Genomic DNA, 22,129 nt, shown 5'->3' with positions numbered 1-22,129 from the left:
TCAAATATATACATATATAACATGTCAAGTATAACTCACATACTAGTGATATGGTAAAATACTATCATTCATCACAATGTCAGTTAAGTAACTGGGAAGGAAAACATCTGAGCACACAGAAAAACATGTATCATCAGTTTGCCAAACTGTTTTCCATAAATTTAGAAGGAAATGGAAAAACATACAGAAAAAGTCTTCAAACACTTCAAAATAAGTATGTTGTCCATCTTTTTGTTACTTCAAGTTCAGACCTCATGTTCAAAAAAGTGCTTATTTTAATTACATATTTAAACGAGATGTCTGTGACAAATTCAAAGAGGTTGTTTTGCAGTGAATATGAAAGAATACATTTTGAGAAATTTTAAGTTCAATGTTTAGGCCAACTCAGTCTGCAATATCCTGAACTGTAACCAACAAGCAGTAACTTTGCAAACCTTGATCACCTGACTTTAAAAATGTCTTCTTTGCTGTCCCTTGTCCTCTCACACATATATGTATTTCTGATAACAATTTCAGAAGATAAGAAAGCCTATTAGTCCATTGATGAATTTCACAAATTCCAGTGATTGCCTCTTTCAATGCAATTTCTCATTAAACTTGCCTATTTTTATTGACTTTTGAAAATGCAACAGTTATACCTTTTAAATACAAAAATAACAAGCCATCATTTTTCCTGTAAAGATTTCAACAAATACTAGGATGACAATTTAGGTCAGAGTCATCAAAAATCATATTTCTAGTTTTTTCCCCCAAAAGACTTAGATACTGACTCCCTACAGTAAGATTACTTCTGCTTGAAAAGCAAAGAGGAGTATCCATACCAGTGATTTCTGCATCCCAACTGCGGCTCTTCAGGCATAGCCACAGTTTGAGGGAATACTGAAGGGAACATTATTTGTCTAACACAGGAGTGATAAACACTGTGTACGCCTCTGAAACCAAAATGTGAAAAATGGACAGTTTTCTGACAATCCACTTAAAGTTACCAATTGTCTTCTGCCATTCCCTTCATTGTGAGGAATTCAGTAGTCTAGTCAATTCTTATAATTCATTCCATCCTTCATTTCTTTTCCAGGACTTAAATAATGCAGCGCTAATCTTACAGATTCAGTATAAAGAAATGGTGTGAGACCTAAGATAAAGCTTAAATCACTGCACTTTAAACCTTTAGCACAGGCTTATGCAGACTTCTGCTGACTCCTCAGATTTGACTCTAATTAAAAAATTAAAGTTAGGCTTAAAGCTTTTCCAAGTTTAGGGCATTTAGCCTCTCCAACTAAATGTTTATATATCACTAATCATATTGGTATTTTGTTACTTTCAGTGCAGATTGGTAGTTCTGTGACCCAATCCTAATTACAGAGTGCAATTTTTAAAGTCTATCCCTACTCAAAAACCAATAAAAATATACTAAGTGTCAAAATACATCAGACAGTCTACATAAACTGTTATGTACTGGTAGACTTCCAAAAGCTTTACAGATTGCGGAACAGAATGGTATGAAACACACTGCTGCACAAAAATACTGCTAATGCAAGACACTGCTTTGTAAGTGGAATAGCCTTTTTGAGAAGACTGATACTTAAAGGTAATGAAATCATGAAATACTTACTTAGCTTTAATCACATCAGAATCCTTTTGGGAGAGTTCTTCCTGTTTCACAGCTACCTGAGATGACAAGTTACTGCATATACTGCGCAACTCTTTCATTTGTTCTCTTGCCTCTGCTAAATCAGCTTCCAAATTCTGCAAAGAATATAGAAAAAGTTATATAAGAAAGTTAAAATCTACTATGCAAGTTACCTACTTATATAGACATATAGATGTCCACATACGTTCATGCATATACTTACTGTGGTCTAAGCAAATATATATAGGTATATGTGCATGTAAGAAAAATGTGAAATACCAGGAAAAAGATGTGCATTTCAAATTTTAGGTGGCCACCTATTCTTTACTCTAGGAAGTTTTTCTTAATTCATTTGTTGCATGTGGAAGAAGAACCCTGAATCAAATCTTTGCAAAGCAATAGTACCCTATTTAACTACTGAACTGATTAGACCTTGTTTTCTCTGAAGAAATCAAACAGAAGAAACTCATTCCTAACAATAAGCAGCTATATATTCATTAAGTTATCCAAAAAATGCACAATATTGCACACATGAACTAAAAATCATGGATACAGATTCATTTTTGAAACTGCTTTTTAAATCTGCTCTGATTTTGAACTTCTAATTCAGTGCAAGGAATAGTTTCTTCAGGAAAAGAAATAGCGTACAAGAAAACTTCCAGAAATGCTCATTGAAAAAAATGTAAACATGCAATAGTTTTCCTTTTACAGTAAGCCTTATTATAGAAGTTAGTCAGCAAAGTGTGAAAGTATATCTGGGAAAAAGAGCAGCAAGGCAGCTTATTCAAGCAAGACTTTGATCTCTACATAGTGACCTTACTAGAGTTCTCTGGAGGTTTTAGCAGCTTAGAAGAGTACTTCAGTCCTTAAGAAGCTTCGTAGGACTATTTGCCCAGAGTGTTTTGAGGCAAGAATGGGAATAGAAATATCACAGTAATATCCAAGGCAGAGTTTCAGAAGGTGGCAATGGCCTTAGACCTGCTTTGGTATTACACTACTCACAGACACAATCACTTGTTCTCAGTAAGTCAAATATTCCAGGATTCATCAATAATTTAAAATAAATACCTCCTAGTAGGATAGCATCCCTAATCTACTTCCAACAGTGTATTAGTATATCTTCTATTTTCATAGAGACTTAAAGAAATACACATTTTCCCTTTAAGCAAAGATGCCTCAAATACTGAAGGTACCAAAAAAATTTTATAACTGAAAAGCTAATAAATAATTGCCTCTAAAATAGCATAAAAGTGTCTTGTACATATTTGGGTGTATCAGAAGTGTACTGTAATCAGATTCTTTGAATTCGGACAAGAATTATCATGTCCTGTTAATAACAGTAACATTAATGTGAGGAAATAGATTCATGAGTGAATGAGGTAGGAAAAGTATTTGTTTCATGATAAATTTCAGGCTATATACCTGGTGTACCTGACAAATGAAGTCATCATTCAATCTCAATGGATAGGTAGCAAAAATTACTTTTTGTCAGATAACAAAAGGTTTCAGAATGATAGCAGACAGTTCATTCTATCAACATATGAAAATGTTGAAGTACTTATAACTTGCAGCCAAAAAATCTTAGGGTTTCTCCTTGTTATTTTTTTTCCACAGCAGATAGAAGTTATTGTGTATGTGAACAAAAATTATAATAGTTCACATTTTCTGTGAATAAATCCTATTTGCCTATCTTTCACAACACACTATAGAGTTGCACAGGTTTTTCATGGTAGAGATTTAAAAAAATCTGATCTTACCAGTGCTTAAGTTCCCATCATCCATTGCAGGGTAAATACAATACAAAAAATAGGTAACAAATTAGTCATAAATACAACTTTAGAAGTTATACAATGGCAGAATTTAAAACCAGAAAAAAAGTATCTTTGAGTACTTCGCCCCATTTGTGACATACGGGAGTTCAAATTTTGATTTCAACTAACAAATTAATCAGTTCAACCTTGTGAACTTATTTTGAAACCTTGACTTTTTTTGGAAGCATTACTGAAAGGGCAAAACATGAAAATAGAGGTAAGGAGGAACTGGTCATACAAATAGCTTATATACTGAAATATCATATATTGAGGCATTTTGTACATACTGAGCTTTTGTATCAAATTCAGAAATCTAAGATTATGAAATAACCTATAATTTTTTACACTCAATTTCTAGTATCTCCATTTTTTTTTAATAATGTTGAATTTATTATATTGCCTTCTAGCTGATAGAGTAGCTGAGAAGGTAGTTTCATTGCGTAAACATGCAGACTGAAAATTTGCTAAATACAAATTCTCCTAAGCCTGATATTGAAATTAAAGCTAATTTCAATTGTACATATAGACTGTTTAGAATTCAATCTTTTAAAGCATATTAAAGCAAAGTAGGTGCTATTTAAAACACAGTAAGTCAAAACATCTAATAATTCAATCATATGATGAAGAAAATGCCTTAGAGAAAAATACAAGACACAGTAAAAGATGTGATACTTCTTTATAACAGTACTGAAAGCAAAGTACAGAAATAAGTCTCGTCATTATTTCTAGCCATGAAAAGTGGTGATCCTAACTAAAATGAAATGAAGATAAATAGCAGAATAATAATTTAAGGTAAAACATTACAGGAATATTTTGATCACTTCAAGCCCAAGAACTACAAACTCAGAAAAATCAGAGAAAAGGTGAATTTAAAAGAACTTCAAACATGAAAAGCATAACACATAGACAAGGCATGAGGCAGCATAGTTGTGCATAGATTATGAACTCACTGTCCATAATTAACTGAATTAACACTTAGGTTTCATTATTTGTACCTTCAAATCCTTAGAAAGCCACTTTCAAATACAGTAGCTTTGTTTTCATGTTTTTTCTTGTCATGTATTATGACAGAAGTGAGAGTATTTTTTCAAGGTCCAATCTCAATAAAATCCTCATTTTTCAGTGGAACTAAAATTTCAGGCTCCTCTTGACAGAGATGGCTGTTTCTCAAAGTGCTTAATTTTAAAATAAGACACTTCTCCCTGTTTCTTTAAAAGCTCCCACCTTCAGATTTCAAGAACTTTAACAAGTAATTTGCTAACTAGAAAAACAAAACAGTAAGCAATTTCACTATCTTTTAGATCACACCTCCACTTAATATCCACCATTGTGACATTTTTTGTGTCTACATACAAAGTCTTTTGTGACTGACTAAGTTTGGGAAAATATAGATTCTTCTTATTCTTAAACAATAATTTAAGTAAGCTCCACCGAAAGAACAACAAAATAACTCAAATGCCTATTTAATTCTTAAATATGGAGACACATCCATGCATAAAGTGGCTGATTGACAGCTTTTCCACTCGTGCACTTTCAGGAGATACAGAAAGCTGATCTAAACCCTGGAAAGCACAGAAGAATAATTCTCAAGAACTACTTTAAGGCAGAAAGCAAAGCCCTATGTTAATTTTTTGTACACTGTACATTATTTATATGAAGGTATACAAAGGAAAGACAAACAATAAAACACTATTGCCACCTTTTTAGCCACCTTATCAGGTCTCTTCCTGTTAATCTGTCTCACTGGGATTTCAACTAATATGAAAAATCTTTAAAGACATATTCGTTAAGTGGACAAACTAGCCACAGAATCTTTTTCCTCTCAGTTTGAAAAAGCTGAATTTTATACACCAATTCAGCTTACAGTAGAACTGGAAACAACCAGTGTTTGAAAGTGACAAGTGACACTTTTCTGCATAGAAGATGGTTTAAAGACTAGGGGAAAAAAAAATAAAACAAAAAAAACAAGGGGGGCTTGTAACACTTAGTTCAGTCTCTGAACAGAGGGCCACTTTTCCAAAAGAAAAATCTGTTATTTAGGCCTAGCAATTTTATCATCTAATGCATATTTTAAAAACAATGTTGAGGTAGCTCACATTGATAAGGTTTCATTTTATTCTTCCACAGATATAGGAGACTAACATAAATACGGTCTGCATACAACATCATCTACAATATTGTTAAATATAGTGTTTATTACTGAAAAATGTGTACAAAAAGAGATGCTGGTTCAATTCCCAAACTCAAGGCTGAGAGGCAGAACTGACTTTCAGAAGGGGATATAATTTCTGAATTCAAATGGTTTTTAATCTATAACCATTTTTACAATCACTTGGAAAAAACAATACAACTCCATTATTGAATTTGCTTATAGATTACTTCTTGAAAGCATTTCAGAGACATGTTATATCGGGGTGTATATATTAGAACATTATCTGGAGCCCAATATTGTATAGTGTGATAATTGTCATACCTGGCCACTGTGGATAAGAAAATTATTATTCTTTATTGTTTATAAGCATCCTTTTAAGAGCCAATCTGGCATCCAATATTGATTCTTGAGTGCAGAGTAATAGAAATGGGGAACATCAGGAACAGAGTGAGAAATTAATTCAAACTGTATCTTAAATTTTCAAGCAAATATTTACAGGAATTTGCGTGTTTTTATAAATCATTTTTTTACAAAATACTGATAAAAAACAATGAAGCAACATATTACTACTTCCTAGAGGTCAAACATTTCCCTCTTGCAGGTAGTATTTTTCATATGCTTCTCAATCCTTGGAATAGTCTTGTGAGATCATCAACTTCACCTAACTCTGTCCTCTAGCAAAGGTGTATGGTCACTTGTCTAACATCACAGAAGGGAAAGGGGAAAAAAAGGGGTGGGGGGCAGGGGGGCAAGAAAGGCAGAAGCTGGGTCATCAGACCCATGGACACATGCAGGTGGGCGGCAACCTACTGAGGTCTCCAGTCACAGACCCTGCCTAAAGCAGGTTAAGCCAGGGGGTCTGACAGGACTGCTCAGGGCTTCACAAAGTCAGGGGTTGAAATCTCCTAACGATGGAGATGGCCCAGCCTCCCTGGGCTCCAGCCCCACTCCTGAGCTGTCCTCCTTGGGAAAAGGTTTCACTTCATCTCCAGCCTCAGCTTTTCCTGTTTCAGCTTGTACTGCCTTTTACCCTTCTGCCACACAGAGCTGTGAAGAGCCTGGCTGTGTCTCCTCCACCCCCCTCTTGCTGGTGCTGGAGATGCTGTTGGATGGCCACAGCCCCAGAGCCATCCCTCCTCTTGGCTGAACCAGCCTGTCCCCACAGCCTCTCCTCACAAGGCAAGGTCTCCAGGCCCATTGTCTCACCGTCAGCCAGCTTACTGATATCTTTCTTGTACTACACCCAAAAATGGGTGCAGGACCTAGAGTACTGAGCAGAGGGGGTCGATTTCTCCCCTGGCTCTTGTGGCTCTTGTGGCTCTTGGGGCCATGCCCCGCTCCTGCCTCTCTAGGTGCTGCTGGCCCTCATTGCTGTCTTGGTGCACAAGGCTGGCCCTGATGCAGCTTGCTGCCTGCCAGTGCCCAGGGCTGTCCCCCAGAGCTGATCCCTGGCCTCTCTATGGCTGCAGGGCTCTGCCTCTCAGGGAAAGACTCATCATTTGTCCTGGTTAAGGCTCCTGTTGGCCTGTTTCTGTCAAGGTCCCCCTGGATGGCAGCAGAGCCCTCAAGCACATTCACTTCCCCACAGTTTGGTGTCATCTGCAAATTTGACGAGCATGCTCACTGTCCCCTCTTCCAGGTCACTGATAAAGATTTTAAACAAGACAGGCCCAGGACAGATCTTGCAGTACACCACTTTTTACCAGCCTACAGACAGAGTACAACGCATTAACCACAGCTCTCTGAACCCAAACATCCAAATAGTTCCTTTAAACCTGTTGTTGTCCACCTATCCAGCTGTAACATCTGAACTTGGGCACAAGAACACAGCAAGACATTGTCAAAAATCTTGCTTAAGGTCAGTCACATCCAAGCTTCCCTCTTGTCCACAGACACAATCATTTTGTCACAAAAGACAATCAGGTTGCCCAGGAAGGATTCATCCTTGATAAATCCATGATTGTTTCTAGTCACCTTCTCAACTATGTGCCCAGAAATTACTTCCAAGACAACTCTCTTTGTGATTTTCCCAGGGACTGAAGTGAGGCCAACCAACCTTTTTTCTTGGATTATGCTTCTCATCAGGGACCTCCCCTGAACTCTACTGCCTTTGAAAGATGGCAGGCAGAAGCCTGACAGTGACATCAGGCAACTCTCTCAGCACCCTTGGATGCAGTTCAGCTCATCCAATGGATGTGTACTAGTCAAGTTCTCTCAGGTACTTCCCAGTTCATCCACTCTTAGTAGTTCTCCTTGAAGTCTGCCTCTAGGCACAAATGCTTGGGGGAATCTTGTTGGCGAAGACTAAGGTAAAGACAACATTCAGTTCCTCTGCTGTATCTATTACCTGCTGTCACTAACTCATCCTTCCCTTTCAGCAACACACCCCCATTTTCCTTATTCAGCCTTTTACTACTAAAGTAGTGCAAAAAAACTCTTGTTATACCTGTCATCACTTGCAAATCTCAACTGCAGGTAGGTAACCACCACCCTTGAGTGCCCACACAATGTTTCTGAACTCCTTTGTTCAGAACAGCTTTCACTGTTTCTACTTCCTGAATACTGCATTCCACCCCCACCTTACACTGGAGTTTGGCAATTAATTCTGTTTAGCCAAGCTGGTCTCCTGATACATCCACTTGTTTTCCTGAGTATCAGCGTGGACCATACTTGGGCTTAGAGGAAGCTGTCTTTAAAGATTTGATAATTTTCCTGAGCTCTTTTACCCTTCAGTGCTGCTTCTCATGGGATTCCACTTGCTGGTTCCCTCAACAAGCTGAAGACTCTGCTCCTTAATTCCAGGTCAGTACTGTGCTACTCTCCTTCCTTCATCTTCTCAGGATCTTGGTCTTCACAATCTCATGATCACTATAGCCAAGGCTGCCATTATTATTTCCTTAATCAGTACTTCCCTGTTTGTGAACAGCAGATCCAGCTGTGTGTCATTCCTGGTTGCCTCAGGGAATACCCATCTCAAGAAATTACCGCTGACACGCTCTAGACACGCTCTGTCACCTCAACCTGCTTGTGACCCCACTCTGAAACACCGACACTACTTATTCCCATCCCTGGAATCACATGGTTGTGACACGCCTTTCTCTCTTTGTAGAAGTCAGTTATATGGAACTTAGTGACTGGGCCTGAAAGTAGCTCACGGTCACAAGAGCATTCCAGACGCCTTTGGAAGGCCTTGAACAGAAGGAACAGGAAGACAAGAAAAAGAAAGATCCCAATTAGAAAAGCACAGGTGCGCATTCCACGATAAAGGGAACTTGGCACAAACAACCTCAATTCGGCAGTTTATCTTGACCAATTAGACTGAGACAAGTTTCGCATGTTTTAGTTAATATAGCCAATTATGTCCTATGTTTATGCGCGTGTACAGAGTTAGTATAACCAACTATATCTTATGTTTATACGCGTGTACAGTGTCGATATAACCAATCACATTTTATGCTTGTGCGCGTGGACACTAAATGCTTGCATGCAGCAGCCAATCAAAGCTTCTTAGGAACTTAGAGAATTGTATAAGAATGATGAGCTAGGCTCAATAAACTGGCGACTTTGATCATCATATTGGTGTCCTGTCGTCCGTCCCTGCGTGGAATTTTGCAACGTCTCTTCAGCGTGCCTTATCAGCCAGGAAGACAGATACACAAAAAATTATTCTGACTGTTTTCATTGAGGGTGTAGGTAACAATGATTTTCAATAATTTATCAAATATTACAAGCACTACATTTCACAACTTGAAAACTATTAAATCTGTTTAGTACACACTGGATTTTCTCCCCCAAGTATCAACAAATCATTCATTGTCCTGGGAATCCTATAATACTTTCATCGTAACCACTCCAAAGGCCTCAATTTGCAAGAACTTTAATTCCCATGTTAACAGAACTGAATGAAGTTCTTTACAAAGGGTTTCCATCAGCACAATAATCAGAAGTGTCATCAAAACCGTGAATTGCTAGTGGAGAAAAAAGATGTTTCTGGGCAAGATGTTCATTAGATAGTTACTACACTGAATATACCACAGTGTCATATACTTTGATAGTGTAAACGAGCACAGTGTTGTGAGTGTTCGTTAACCATGTAAATAAAAAGAATTCGTTAACTAGGCAGGTGTATAAGCAGCCATCAAACACTTCGGTACCATGTTTGTGGCTTATTTCTTAAAGGAATTTAAAAAGAACTTGCCAATTTTCACCAGCAAACCAGACAAAGTATCACTTAAATAAAAGATACAATATTCTGTACCATGTATTCAATTATTTCCTTTTTCATTTTATCATAAACAGTGAAAATAACTTCTTAATATATTATATGTAATAATAAGGCCTCTCACAGAATAGAGCCCTCTGGAGGCTAGAACACAATTTATTCAAAACTGCCGTTAAAGTTTTAAAGTTTTCTTCCAAAACAACAAATATCAAGTCTACTGCAACCAAATTATAGGTAAGTAAATTACACATTGAGAAAAAAAAATGTGAATGATAACACTTTTAAGCTTTTATTATTTCACACATATATTTTATGTTAAAATACAGTATATTTTATTTTTTAATGATTACATTTTAAGATGACTATTTGAAGTCAGATTCCTGCTTTGCAACATCAATTTTTAAAAAGCTGTGGGTCTTAAGTGAAGGAATATAAATGAATGCAAGTCCCCACTGGTAGATTTGAATATATATAACTTGTTATTTAAAGAAAATAACTTGTAGTGAAAACGTCTGGAGAAGTTAATTCTGAAATAACATCCAGCAAACCATTCCACTTCATACCTTTATTCTGACATCATTGCCAGATTTTTCTGTTTTCCATTGTGCCTCCTGCTTCCTCAGTTTCTCCAGGTCATTTAGCAGGTCAGCACAGCATGTATTTAATCCGTTATTTTCCTCCTCCAGGTTTTTTATAACCAGTCTGTTTTGCTCTTCCTTCTTCTGTGCACACTCCTCAGTGTCCTGTAGAACAGTACCACAAGGGCCGATAAACAAAAAAAGTGAGAACTAATCAGCAAATATAAACTGTGCAGTTTTACCCTCACAGCAGCTTCTTCTATATTTGATGGCCAAGGTCACCTGTGTACTTTTATTGGCCTCTTTCATGCAGGTGGAAGGGTCATATTTTTCAGCTGGATGACAGCTTTGATGAGTACACATTTGCAAAGAGCCCATTAATTGATCAAGCTGCCTTTGATGCTGTCCCCAGCTATTTTTGAGACCCACACAGACATATCCTCCCAGACCTCGGCTTTATCAATTAATAATGCCAGTCCCATCAGAATCTAATTACAAGAAGCCACATCTTCACACTCCTACTTTCTTTGCTCCATTTCCATCATTAACTATTTATCTGAAAGTTATAAAGCTTGGATTCCTGGCTTTAAAGCATCTTCCTCGGAGTTGGTATGTAAGAAAATGGTAAAGTATAGCAAGGCCTAAGGCAATTTTTTCTCCAAGCTTGTCACTTTCTGTGCCACAAAGGCTGACATTGCTTAAAGAACTACTTCAAAGCTACAGTCTTATGCAACTATGTACAAGTTAATATACCTTAAGTTCTTGGCTTTTATCTTTAAATTTCTGGTTCAAGTTACTGAATTCATTCTTCAAACGGGCATTTTCCTCATCCACAGCAATTTTTCTCTGTATTAAGTTGTTTATCTCCTGCTGCTGTCCTGTGAGAGTCTATTTAAAAAAAAATAAAAATCTTGTAATAGACAAAAAGCAATTGTAAAAGAACATGCATGTACTGGATTTTAGACCTGTGCATTTTAGATCTATGAAATGTTAACAATCTGGTATAAGTAGTTTTATAGCATTATTTTAATTTCACTAGTACTTTAATCATAGTCAAAACTGAATGACTATATAACTAGTAACATAAATGGGGAACTGAATATCTTGCTGCTCCTAAAGAAGAGCCCATAAATGCAGAACTGAATGGAAATTATTCAGTCAAGCTTAGACGAAGCCAATCATTTGCAGAAGTTATATTTGTGCTTATGGATTAAGATACATTTAGAATACTGTTTCACTTGCACCTTTAGCTTGCTAAAAATCAAGCCAAAAAGTAGAGTTCAAAATTCTCCAGAATTCATGAAGATAATAACTATTAAGTGAGGCAACCGAAAAGATTATGATACAAAATAGTTGTAAAAAGGGAATTAAGTCTAACTGAATTTGCAGCTCAAGAAAAACAATACAACTCCGTTCAACAGCTTAGTGTACCCACACAAAGTAAAATCTCACTGACATCAAAAAAACAACTTCAACTCTCCATGTTAGATCTTGCATTCTATTCTTATGACATTCATATTAAACCACCCTCACTCTTAAATGCATATTAGAACTCCACTTTTGTCTTCAGGAGTCTGTTTTAATTCCATGTACTGTTTTGTCCTTTCCCTTACTAAATCAAAATGGCATTCACCTAAAACATTTTCCTAGCAGTAACAGTGTAATTGTAGTAAGAAACAGCTGAAACTTATCTCAGGACAAAAATGCAACTGCTTTGACTTTAATATACAAGCTAAATGAAATGTGTTCAGAAACAAAAAATTATCAACAAAAGGATATACCTCTAGATTATTCCACAATACTCCTGATAACATAAGTAAAGATTTGCAAACTCCAAATGGTTAAATATGGTTCACATCTATGTCACACATGAAAAAGAACGAAAATGTGCTGAGAAAAAAACATGTGAAACAATACATTTGAAGTCATATTCATACATATTCAACAACCATTGATTGTAAAGTTACATGTAACAATTAGGGCAAAAAAAGTAACTGTCACCACTAAATTCAAAGTAACTCACTCACAAGAAGAAACACAGGTATTACAGGTTGCAGCCCTGCATACAAAGCAAACTGTGGAGGGGTAGGCAGGCCTTACTCCACGCATTGGAACAGTGTCAGTGTGTTGGCATCCAGAGCACCCACACTGTACAAGGAAGCGGTTCACAAAGCAATAACCACAGAAGGATGGGGCAATTTTGAGAGTCTGAGTAGCAGTTTGAGTACTAGCTTCTCCTCAAGATATGCAAGCTCTTCTCCCTACTCCACACAAACAATTACTGAGTACAAAGTAAATCTTCTCTGCCCTTCCTGCTGCACTTTGTTGTAACATTTGACAGCTAGCTTAACAGCTGATGAACTTTTTCAGTATTACCAGAGTTAAATCATACAAAAAGCATTAATTTCATATATTTGATTTTAAGACTAATGTTGGCAGAAATAATTTCTTCTTGTATTATTATTTAAGCCACTAGTGAGCTAATGTGACAGTAAGGCATGTGAAAAATATACTTGAAGATGTACAGTGAAATTAATCTATGTATTTAGCAAATGTCTTAGTCATTAAAAATATAGATGACTTTATTTATTGGTGTAGATTGTATCTTTCCCTCCTTGTTTGTTTCATTTTTCTACTTATTAACAGACACATTTGTTGTAACTTTTTCCAAATTACTTTGAATATCTGCCTCTCTTCTGTAGACTTCACTATTTCTACACATTACATTTCCACCTTCCTTGCAAATATTTTTGTTGTTCTATTTTTTCTCCTACTACCATCTCCAAATCTTTTCTATACATTGTTCCTCCATACTTAGTAAATTTATTTTATCCCTCTCACCATTACTTCCATCCACACACTGTTACAAATATGGTAACATTTCCCACAAAATAAACAAAACCCCCTACCGCACTACATAGCGGAAAATATGTCCAAGCAAGAACACACCCTGCAACCAGTTCAGCACATGAGAAAGGTAATGTAATCCAGCTAACCTGTGTAGCAAATATTAAACAACCATGAACTGATGTTTAGTAAATAGTGTAGCGAAGCATGAAGGATTTTTTTTCCCATGCTAAAAATTTCACCGTATCAAGAAAAAAAAATAACTATCTTTGTTGTACTTCATACTCAATGGCAGCCACAGTAGAATTCAAAGAATATACAAAATTATGTACTTTCCAACAATGGTCTTTAAAAACATTGAAAGGAAAGTGAATGTGAATTGGAAAGAATGGAAAAATGAGAACAAGAATTGAGAGGAATGTGAAAGAAAATACAGAAACCTCATATTCTCGTATCTTGGATTTTTGCCTCAGATGTCATTAATTCCAAGCAGACAAAAAAAAAATCCCCAAACCACACAGAACTGGCTTGTATTTAAAACAGCATTTAATTTGTAGTTTAATCTCAAACCTAACGCATACTTGTTTATTTTTTATAATAAAACTAACTCCCCTACAGAGACTCATTCTACAGCACTGGCACTTTGAACAGACTCAGTCAAAGTTTGCCTAAGATTATAGATTCATAATCATTCTTCCATGTCCTCTAAAGAAAAACTAAACCTGAATTTCAAATTCAAAAATTTATATGAAATTTTTCTCAGAGATATAACCCAGTGCATAAACCTTCTCAGCCTAGTTTGTTATCAGCAGACATTAAGGAAGGGATAATAAAATTAAGGAACTTTCTCTTAACTAAGGTCTCCCCTCTTTCATATTTTGAACCTATCAGACACCAGGCTCTATTTTCACGATTCAAAAAGCAAAGTATTTGCTCTTCAGATATATCATTACAGTTACAGAAACAAGTTGTTGCTGGCAGAGATTATTTAGTTGCATCTTTAAAAAGGCAGGAATCCACATTACCATGGAAAGCATCAGTTATTTTGTTTGCCTCCCTCCCACTCCCTAGGTCCTCATAGAATTTGAGTAAGTGGCTCCTTTGAGCCTTCGTTCCAGCTCATTACTACATGTTCAACATTTATCAAGACAAAGTCTATGTTTGAAGAACACCCTTCGAAATTCTACCTATCTGAAAGAGCCTACTGGCTCTAACAGATTTAAAAATTCACAAATGCATGGTCTCACAAAATCTCAAAGTGAAGCTCCAGCTCTCTAAGGCCTCTAATTTTTGACTACACAAACTACAGCATGTTACTACTTGGTTTCATTATACACTGTGTGGAAACTGGTAAGCATATGTATATTTGTGAAGTGAAATCAAAGATCTTTGGGTCCTGTTTGGAATGGGATGTTTTCCAGCAATTTGAAGGATGAATGGACACATGAAGGTACGAAAGTGCAACTAGCTATTTCAAATGTTTGTTCCATATTGCTGAGATGAAATTTTAAACTCAAATAAGCTACTTGCTTTGCATACTTTGCAGGATAATCAGACAGATTATCCTGAATCAGACTTGCACACTAATTACTTATCCCTACAACTGACCCACTTAAGACTAAGTCAAAAGGGAAATATACCACATCAATCACTAAGCAGAAAACTCACCTGAGTATCTACAAAGTCACCTACTGCAGCAGTAGTGAAACATTAGGTAAGTCACACCTGCATGGAAAAAATCCTGTTATGTTTCAAAGCATTTTTCTTGGGTACCACTTTGTATACTCTTATCTTTTCCTCTAAATGAATTGAACTTTTACTCTCCTATCTGCTCGTTTCACATGCTTATAAAGAAGGGAAAAAATCCAGTATTACTCAGGAGCCGTGACTGGGTAGAAATAAGGGTCATAAAGAAGAATGTCTGAGATACAGACAATTAAGCAAATTATCATCTGCCTTTGCCTGTGCAGCTGTTTTTGCACTTTGCTTCCTCAACCTATGAATTACCTTGTATAATAGGAAGAAGAGAGTAAAGACTGGTTTCTTACAGCAGAGAACACAAGCAGTGTTCCTAAAAGACTACCCTACTCTGGTAGGCAAGTGAAACAGCAGAAACCATACCTGATCAACACATGAGGCAACCTCCCACATGAGATTATTTTGACAGACTTCACCACATAAAAAACACTCATCAGGAATTCGTCTATTCCCACAGCATCTACTGTTTTTATCTAGATACCATAAAAGACAGGCTAATGCTACACAAGAACAATCTCAACTTACATTTTGCATTGACTGCAGTCATACTTGTTTGAATACAACAGGACAAAAAGCAATGTTCAATAGGCTTTTGACAGCTTGGTGCTCCAGAACTATAAAAAAACCCCTCATATAACTAAGACAACTAGAGTACACTTCCAAAGTTTTTCCATAGACAAACTTCCAAATACAAGAAAGAAAACTGTATTCTAGAAGTGAATTTGCCTTTTGTTTAGCTGGGAAGAATCAAAGAGTATCCCTTGTATACCGCTGGAGCACAGAATGCTCAAGGCAACAGCACATACAAAGAAACACTGTAACCTGGTGGGGCAGGTCTTTTGGCGTTTAAGAGGACTGTCATGCCAGAATTCATTTTTTAACTTTCCCATGGCATCTCTTTAGCTACAACATAGTACAATTTTTTTTTCTTCCCTAATCACGTCGAATTGTTTACTTGCAAAAATTACTTCTTCTTTAGGAACTTTCATATCACATGCTAAGTCAAACTGAGAAACTGAGCTATGGAAACTACAGATCAAAACTGAAGGGCAAAAATACTCCTTTTTTGTCTTGGCTCTGAACACCTCAGAGTCTTTTCATGGCAGTAGGATTTCATAATTATCCATCAATATTTCATGTGAATAGATATACAAAAAGTTTTTTAACTAAACTTCATTTTTATCCACTGTCAATTTAGATAGTATACAACCGTTTGGAGACAGTGAAAGTGGCAACAAAAATATAAGTTTTTAATGCTAGGAGTCTGTTTCCAAAAAGAATACAAGTTAGGAAAAAACTACCAGGAGTTATGGAATGCTTGATGTTGCAGATATCATCATTGAACTTCCAGTCTTCAGTGAAAGATTTTTTTAATCTGCTACATAAAAAGCATGCAGAAAGGACTATGAAACAACAGCTGTACATGCTATTACTGCATTAAATGTTCTCCAAATTTTTACATTTTTGGAGTGGAGGGAGAAAGAAAGCCCAAACAAATACTCATAATTCTGCAGTTTGAAATTTGATCAGACTGCATTACTGAGTCGGTATTGCATACCTGCCTCTATACAAGTTCAGAAAATGTGGGTTTCATTTCACATCAAGAAGGTAACTCAAATACCTACTGATAGTTTATCAAAATATCCCTAAAAATCATTCTAGCAGAAATGCAAAGCTGACACATATATCCTTCATTGCAGCTGCTAATGATACAGAAATGCAACAACACACCTTGTTTCTGTCATTGGCTGCACTTCACAAAAAACCTCAAGTCTCTGCACCACAATATTAAAGATGTCCATCTATGATTGCAACGAAGGGACATGCATTCAATTTCCACTACCAAAAGGATCAAGGTAACAAATAAACATTATATTCTGTGCTTTCTTAATTACATTCTTTATCAGAAGCTTTCACTGTACACTAGTACACTTCTAGTATATAAAAAATAAAAATGAACACAACATAACTGGAACTGATGAAAAATTGTATTTTCCCCCAAGCAGTGACTTTCAATGAAGTCCTGACATCTTAAGCAGAAACAAAATTAATTTATTAATGAAATTATTTTATTACAAATTAAATGTGAAAATATAATTCACTCTTTTAAATTTCTTTTCCTCAAAATTCCTACTTCAACATTTACATATTTATTCTCTCCCTTTCATCATATCTTTCCCAACCAAATAGCTGAGGTTGACTTACCACACTACTTTCTCCCTTGCTTTCCAAATTCCCATTTTTCTAGCAAGAATTGAACATTAAGTAGACACCACTAAAAATGTGCCAGTAACATTTCATAGCTTTCCTTGATTTAGCCTTCTCAAATTTCTCTTTAGATTTTTTCAGCTTTATTAATACTGTTGGTTCTAAATTTGAACACTCATACACATTTAAAAAATAACATACCTAGTCATAGTCTCATACAGTCCTACCAAATAAAAACAAAAAAACCCAACCCAAAACGAACAAAAGAAATCTGCTCTCTGTCATCTCATGACTATTCATTAGACTCTTTAATTATTTTCAGATGTAGGATGAACAGAAGTTCTATGTAAATAATTCATGAAAAGGTAACCATATGTTATAGAAGTCATCTGCTGCATTTTGCAGTCCGTGTGGTGTCCTTTCATAGTAAAAATGACACTAGCTAGTTACAATATAAAAACACAAGGTATTTTTAAATCCATACTGCTCCAAATGCAAAATGCCAACAGTGCTACCTGATTCTAGAATATCCTTCCAAAGGATGCCTGTATTCACAGTGAACTATTCAGCCTAGAACTTGACTCCTAACACAGACAGAAAAAACCACAGAAAAATAGCAACTGACATATAATGGATTGAAATGTAACTCATGCAATAGTATTATGAGTATATATCCCATTATTAATTCCTATTTTTCACACCTGCCCTTATACTATAACACTCTTAAATAAATAAATAAAAAACCTGCAAAAAGAGGGGAATTGACGTGGGGTAGCTCACTTGATTTTCATACCATCAGAACTTTGTTTCTTCTTCTTTACTCCATCCCATGCTTTCTAGGACTCCCTGAGATTAAACAATGTAAAGAATTGTTTCTGAGAAAAAGAAGTATGAAGCTGCAAGCAGGCATCTGCAAAACCATTCCCAAAAATGAATGAGAATTTTTGAATGCTTATTTCTGTCAATAGTAGACATGAAATAAACCATGGTAACTTAAAGATGTATACAAGGAAAAAGACTCTCAAAAAACTGTCCATTCAAATGTGCTTACCTACCATTTTTGTGCTGGAGAAAAAGGGCAGGTCTTTTTTGCAGGAGGAAGAAAAGAAAATGAAGAGTCTTTAAAGCTCTTTAAGAGGATCAAGTAAAATGGTTCTACAGAGAAGCAGACCAGAAATATGAGCAGCTGACTTCATCCTGCAGGTAGGGAATACGTACTTACTCCTCTACCACTAGTCGGTCTTGCTCCTGAATTCTCATCTGACCCATAGATTAAGGAAGGGTCAAACAGTATAATGTATTATAAATACCATGCTCCCTATTGCCCTCTTTGGACTTGTCTGATGTGATTAATTTGGTGTCTTCAGCAAAGTTTGCTATCTTAATTGAACCACCTGACAGAATTTCTTAGTATTTGAACATGTGGTAGAAATAAACTGTGACTTTATGTATCTTGCAACTCTAGCACATCACTTTCACTAGCAGCAAAGGAACCATCTCCAGCCAGCAATCTGCTAAGTAGGTCACAGCACTGACAAAACTGCTTTATGATGTGCACCTTCTCATTCCACTCAAGCTGCTCCTTACAACTACAGTGCAGCGTGTTCCTTCTCTCTTCCATGAAAAACCAAGCTCTACTATTCTTTTCACTTCTTACGATATCCTACAATCCTTTGTATCCCTTCTGCTGGTTCCTTCTGCTGCACAGGCGTAGTGCAAGCAAGGGTTGCCAGCAGCTGCATTTTTGCATTGAGAAGGGAGCCAAATACTGTTTCTAGCATATGCGCAATAGGTTTGCCACCTCTGAAACAAGGAATACTAAAGCTCCTTGCGCTGCAAGGGGGCAATACTTAAGAGTTTTTCACAAAAACACACCTCTAATTTGGAAATGAGACAGCATGGCCAAAAAAGAAAAGCTGTAGCTTCATAATAAATCCAGCACCCCTCCCAGTATAGAATGTATTGCAGTAATGCATCTGCTAGATTTAGAGATTAAGTATCCACTTTCCTCTAATGAGGATATGACAGCTCTGAGGGTAACTACAGGCAACACTGACAATCTTGCCACAGCTCTAACATCACCTTAACCATCAGCTGCTCTAAATAAAGCCCCTTTCCTCTTTTGTCTAGTGATTCTCTGCACCAGGACAGACTGGATTTTCTACAGGACCTATAAAACACGGCGCTTGTAAAGCAGCACTGTCCAATACATTGATACTTTCTCTACTATGGAAAGCAGCAGCCCAGCCCTCTAGGTCAGACAGCAGAATATCCAAAGTACCATCTTACCCCCTATTCTCTCTACTAATTCCAAATCAAAATCAACAATCTGCTAAAATGAGCTTTTTTTCTTCTCTTCATTGAGGACCACGATCTTGATGGAACTAGGCTGGATACTTTCCTCCTCAGCAAGGCCTATACAAGGTCCTCAGAGTGAGTTAGCCTCCATTTCTGGTAGTGCGCATGACTATGTGAGATCTGCAGGAAACAATACCTACTAGCATTTACTCCTGACAATGCAATATTTCACTATACTCACATACATCAATGCTACCAGATCAGGTGTAGTAAATAAACGATAGCTGTTGCTATGATCAACTTTACAGCTGATCCTTCCTAAGTGTGGTCAGGAGATTCATAAGGGCAGAACCTAATCTCAAAGGGCACTGCATGCTTCTTTCTGCTACCTGGTCCTTAAGCAACAACAATTTTCTTGAACTTGAGGAAATCTGCCTGTATTCAGGTAAGAAGCCATAATATATGAAAGGACTCCTGATCAACAACAACCTTAAAGGGGGAATAAAATCCAGCTTCACCCTTTTAAAACTATACTGACTTAACAACAACAACAAAAAATTGTCACTACAGCAACCAGATAATATACTGAACAGAGTTAAGAAGTTAATCTCTTCTACAGCAAAACCAGTTTCAAACTGCTTTAGAAATCATTTTTATCTCAAGAAAAAAAGGCTATCCTATTGTAACTCTAATTGGCTACATGATAACTATTCTGACCTGGATTGAACAAGAAATTTCCCAAACCAGACCCCAGCTCCCCTCAGGATGAATGAGATCATATAGATGACCTCCCTGTTCTTTCCAGGCTTGAATATTGATCTCTGCTAACATAAGAATTGAGCATTTCAAACTAGTGGAATGGGCAGAGGACAAGAAACATCACGTTTCTTTACTTACTGTACTTTTTCCTGTCTAACCCAAGTGCAGTTATCATTTCAGGCTATCTTTGTAGAAACACCACTGAGAACACAAAGGCTGAGTAATAAAGATCCAGAAGCTCTCTAGCCAACTTCAGGCGTGGCTACACAGGCAAATTAATGAAAAGGTGAAGCTCGGACTTACAGCACACCTGTACGAACACCCAATATAGCTGCTTTTTTGCTGATGAAGTAGGAAAACTCCTTCCTCAAAATGGAGTAAGCTACCTCACAGAAACACATCTTCAACTTGTAGAGAAAGCATTCCTACCGGGAATTCACACAAAAGTACTAATGAGCTGTAAAGGTACACTGTAATTTACAGCTTATTAATTTCTTCAGACAAACAAGCCCACAGATATTAGTCATAGTCATCATACCACCCACCTCAGGTAGCCTTCTATCAATAAACCAGAATCAGCAACTTTCAACTATTTGAATAATAAATATATTTTCCTCCCCATCTTTCTCACTCAGGCCAGCTCCTAAACAAGACTTCTTTCCCTCAATTTTATGGAGCAAACTAACTAAAAGGTGGCAAGCAGAAAGGCACAAAGACATATGATAATTCACTGATGTAGTTCAAAGGGGCTACATAAAACAGACAGGTTTCACCACTGAAGGCTAATCCCTTTTCCAAGGTACAACTTGAGTGAAATGATCTTTTTAAGGAAAAAAAGTGTCAGTGTCCTCAGATATTCTTCACTTGCAGTATCTATAAATTTCATTCACTGGAGAAACTTTTTTTGCAATGAGTTTATAAACTTCGCATAATCTCATCACTACTGACACATTTACCCAAACTCACTATTACCGAAATTATCCTCATGTCCCTCATTACACAAGAATAATCAAGGTTATATGCTACTGGAAATAAAGTGTTTAGATAGCAATAATGTGTGTATACATTTGTCTTAATTTAATAACAGCATTTTATTACAAAGAAAAATACAATCAGGTGAAGGTACAAAAGTTAAGAAAAATTTATTAGTGTTAATTAATGCCTGAAGGTAGAATTATGCTTCTTTCAATTGGACCCATTAAAGGGGCTTTAATATAGATTTGCACAGCAAGCTCAAGATTTTAAAATGCAGATAATGAGGCAAGCTAGTACTATTTTAACCCCTCTGGAGTATGGGGTTGATAAGGTTTTGAAACGTTACAAGGTCTAGGACAAAAAGATTAGCTTTAGTTCCTCCAGATCAAAAATGAAACCTAATTAATTAACAAAGTTATAGAAGACAGAAAATGTTTACTGCTATTTTTACACATCTTTAATTTCATCTAAGGAAAACGGGATATTTTAATTCATCTATTGCATGGATGGCATAAGACTCAGTTCCCTGTTCCCACATTATCCTCTAAACTAATTGTTTAAATTCAAAAATTTTAATGCATTCTTCCAAAAACCTCACCTTGTTTTAAAAGAAAAAAAAAAAGCACCAGTGACATATTTGAGACATACACAAATATTATAAATTAAATACACCAGGTAAGAAATGTTTCCAAAGAAAAGGGAGAATGAAAAAAGATATCTGCAGCAGTCAGCCTTCAGAAGAATAATAATTAAAATTCTTGGATAGTGAGTTACCCACTTAAAGGCAACAGTTAGAAATCGTTTTCCTTGAAACGCACAGATATATGGCAAGGGTACGTAACTACTGAGAAAAGAGTTTTGAGCCACTGTGTAAAACAAAAATTACAGTAA

At 36.4% G+C, this 22,129-nt stretch overlaps 1 protein-coding gene across 6 annotated transcripts in view; it reads right to left on the bottom strand.

The window, feature by feature from the left end:
• Positions 1 to 22,129, bottom strand: part of CNTLN (centlein) — a 199,991-nt gene that overhangs the window by 143,064 nt on the left and 34,798 nt on the right. For 5 of the 6 annotated variants that reach the window (XM_069776754.1, XM_069776753.1, XM_069776759.1 and 2 more), the window contains 3 exons: positions 11,147 to 11,281; positions 10,379 to 10,558; positions 1,613 to 1,746 (listed from right to left, as the gene is read on the bottom strand). In XM_069776754.1, the coding sequence (XP_069632855.1) occupies positions 1,613 to 1,746; positions 10,379 to 10,558; positions 11,147 to 11,281 (449 nt within the window). Of the gene's footprint in view, positions 1 to 1,612; positions 1,747 to 10,378; positions 10,559 to 11,146; positions 11,282 to 18,261; positions 18,402 to 22,129 lie in introns of those variants that run through there. The other variant, XM_069776757.1, reaches the window with a different exon arrangement.

Source organism: Haliaeetus albicilla, chromosome Z, assembly GCF_947461875.1.
Source record: "Haliaeetus albicilla chromosome Z, bHalAlb1.1, whole genome shotgun sequence".
Lineage (NCBI taxonomy): Eukaryota > Metazoa > Chordata > Aves > Accipitriformes > Accipitridae > Haliaeetus > Haliaeetus albicilla.
This window is presented reverse-complemented; position numbering and strand designations above follow the sequence as displayed.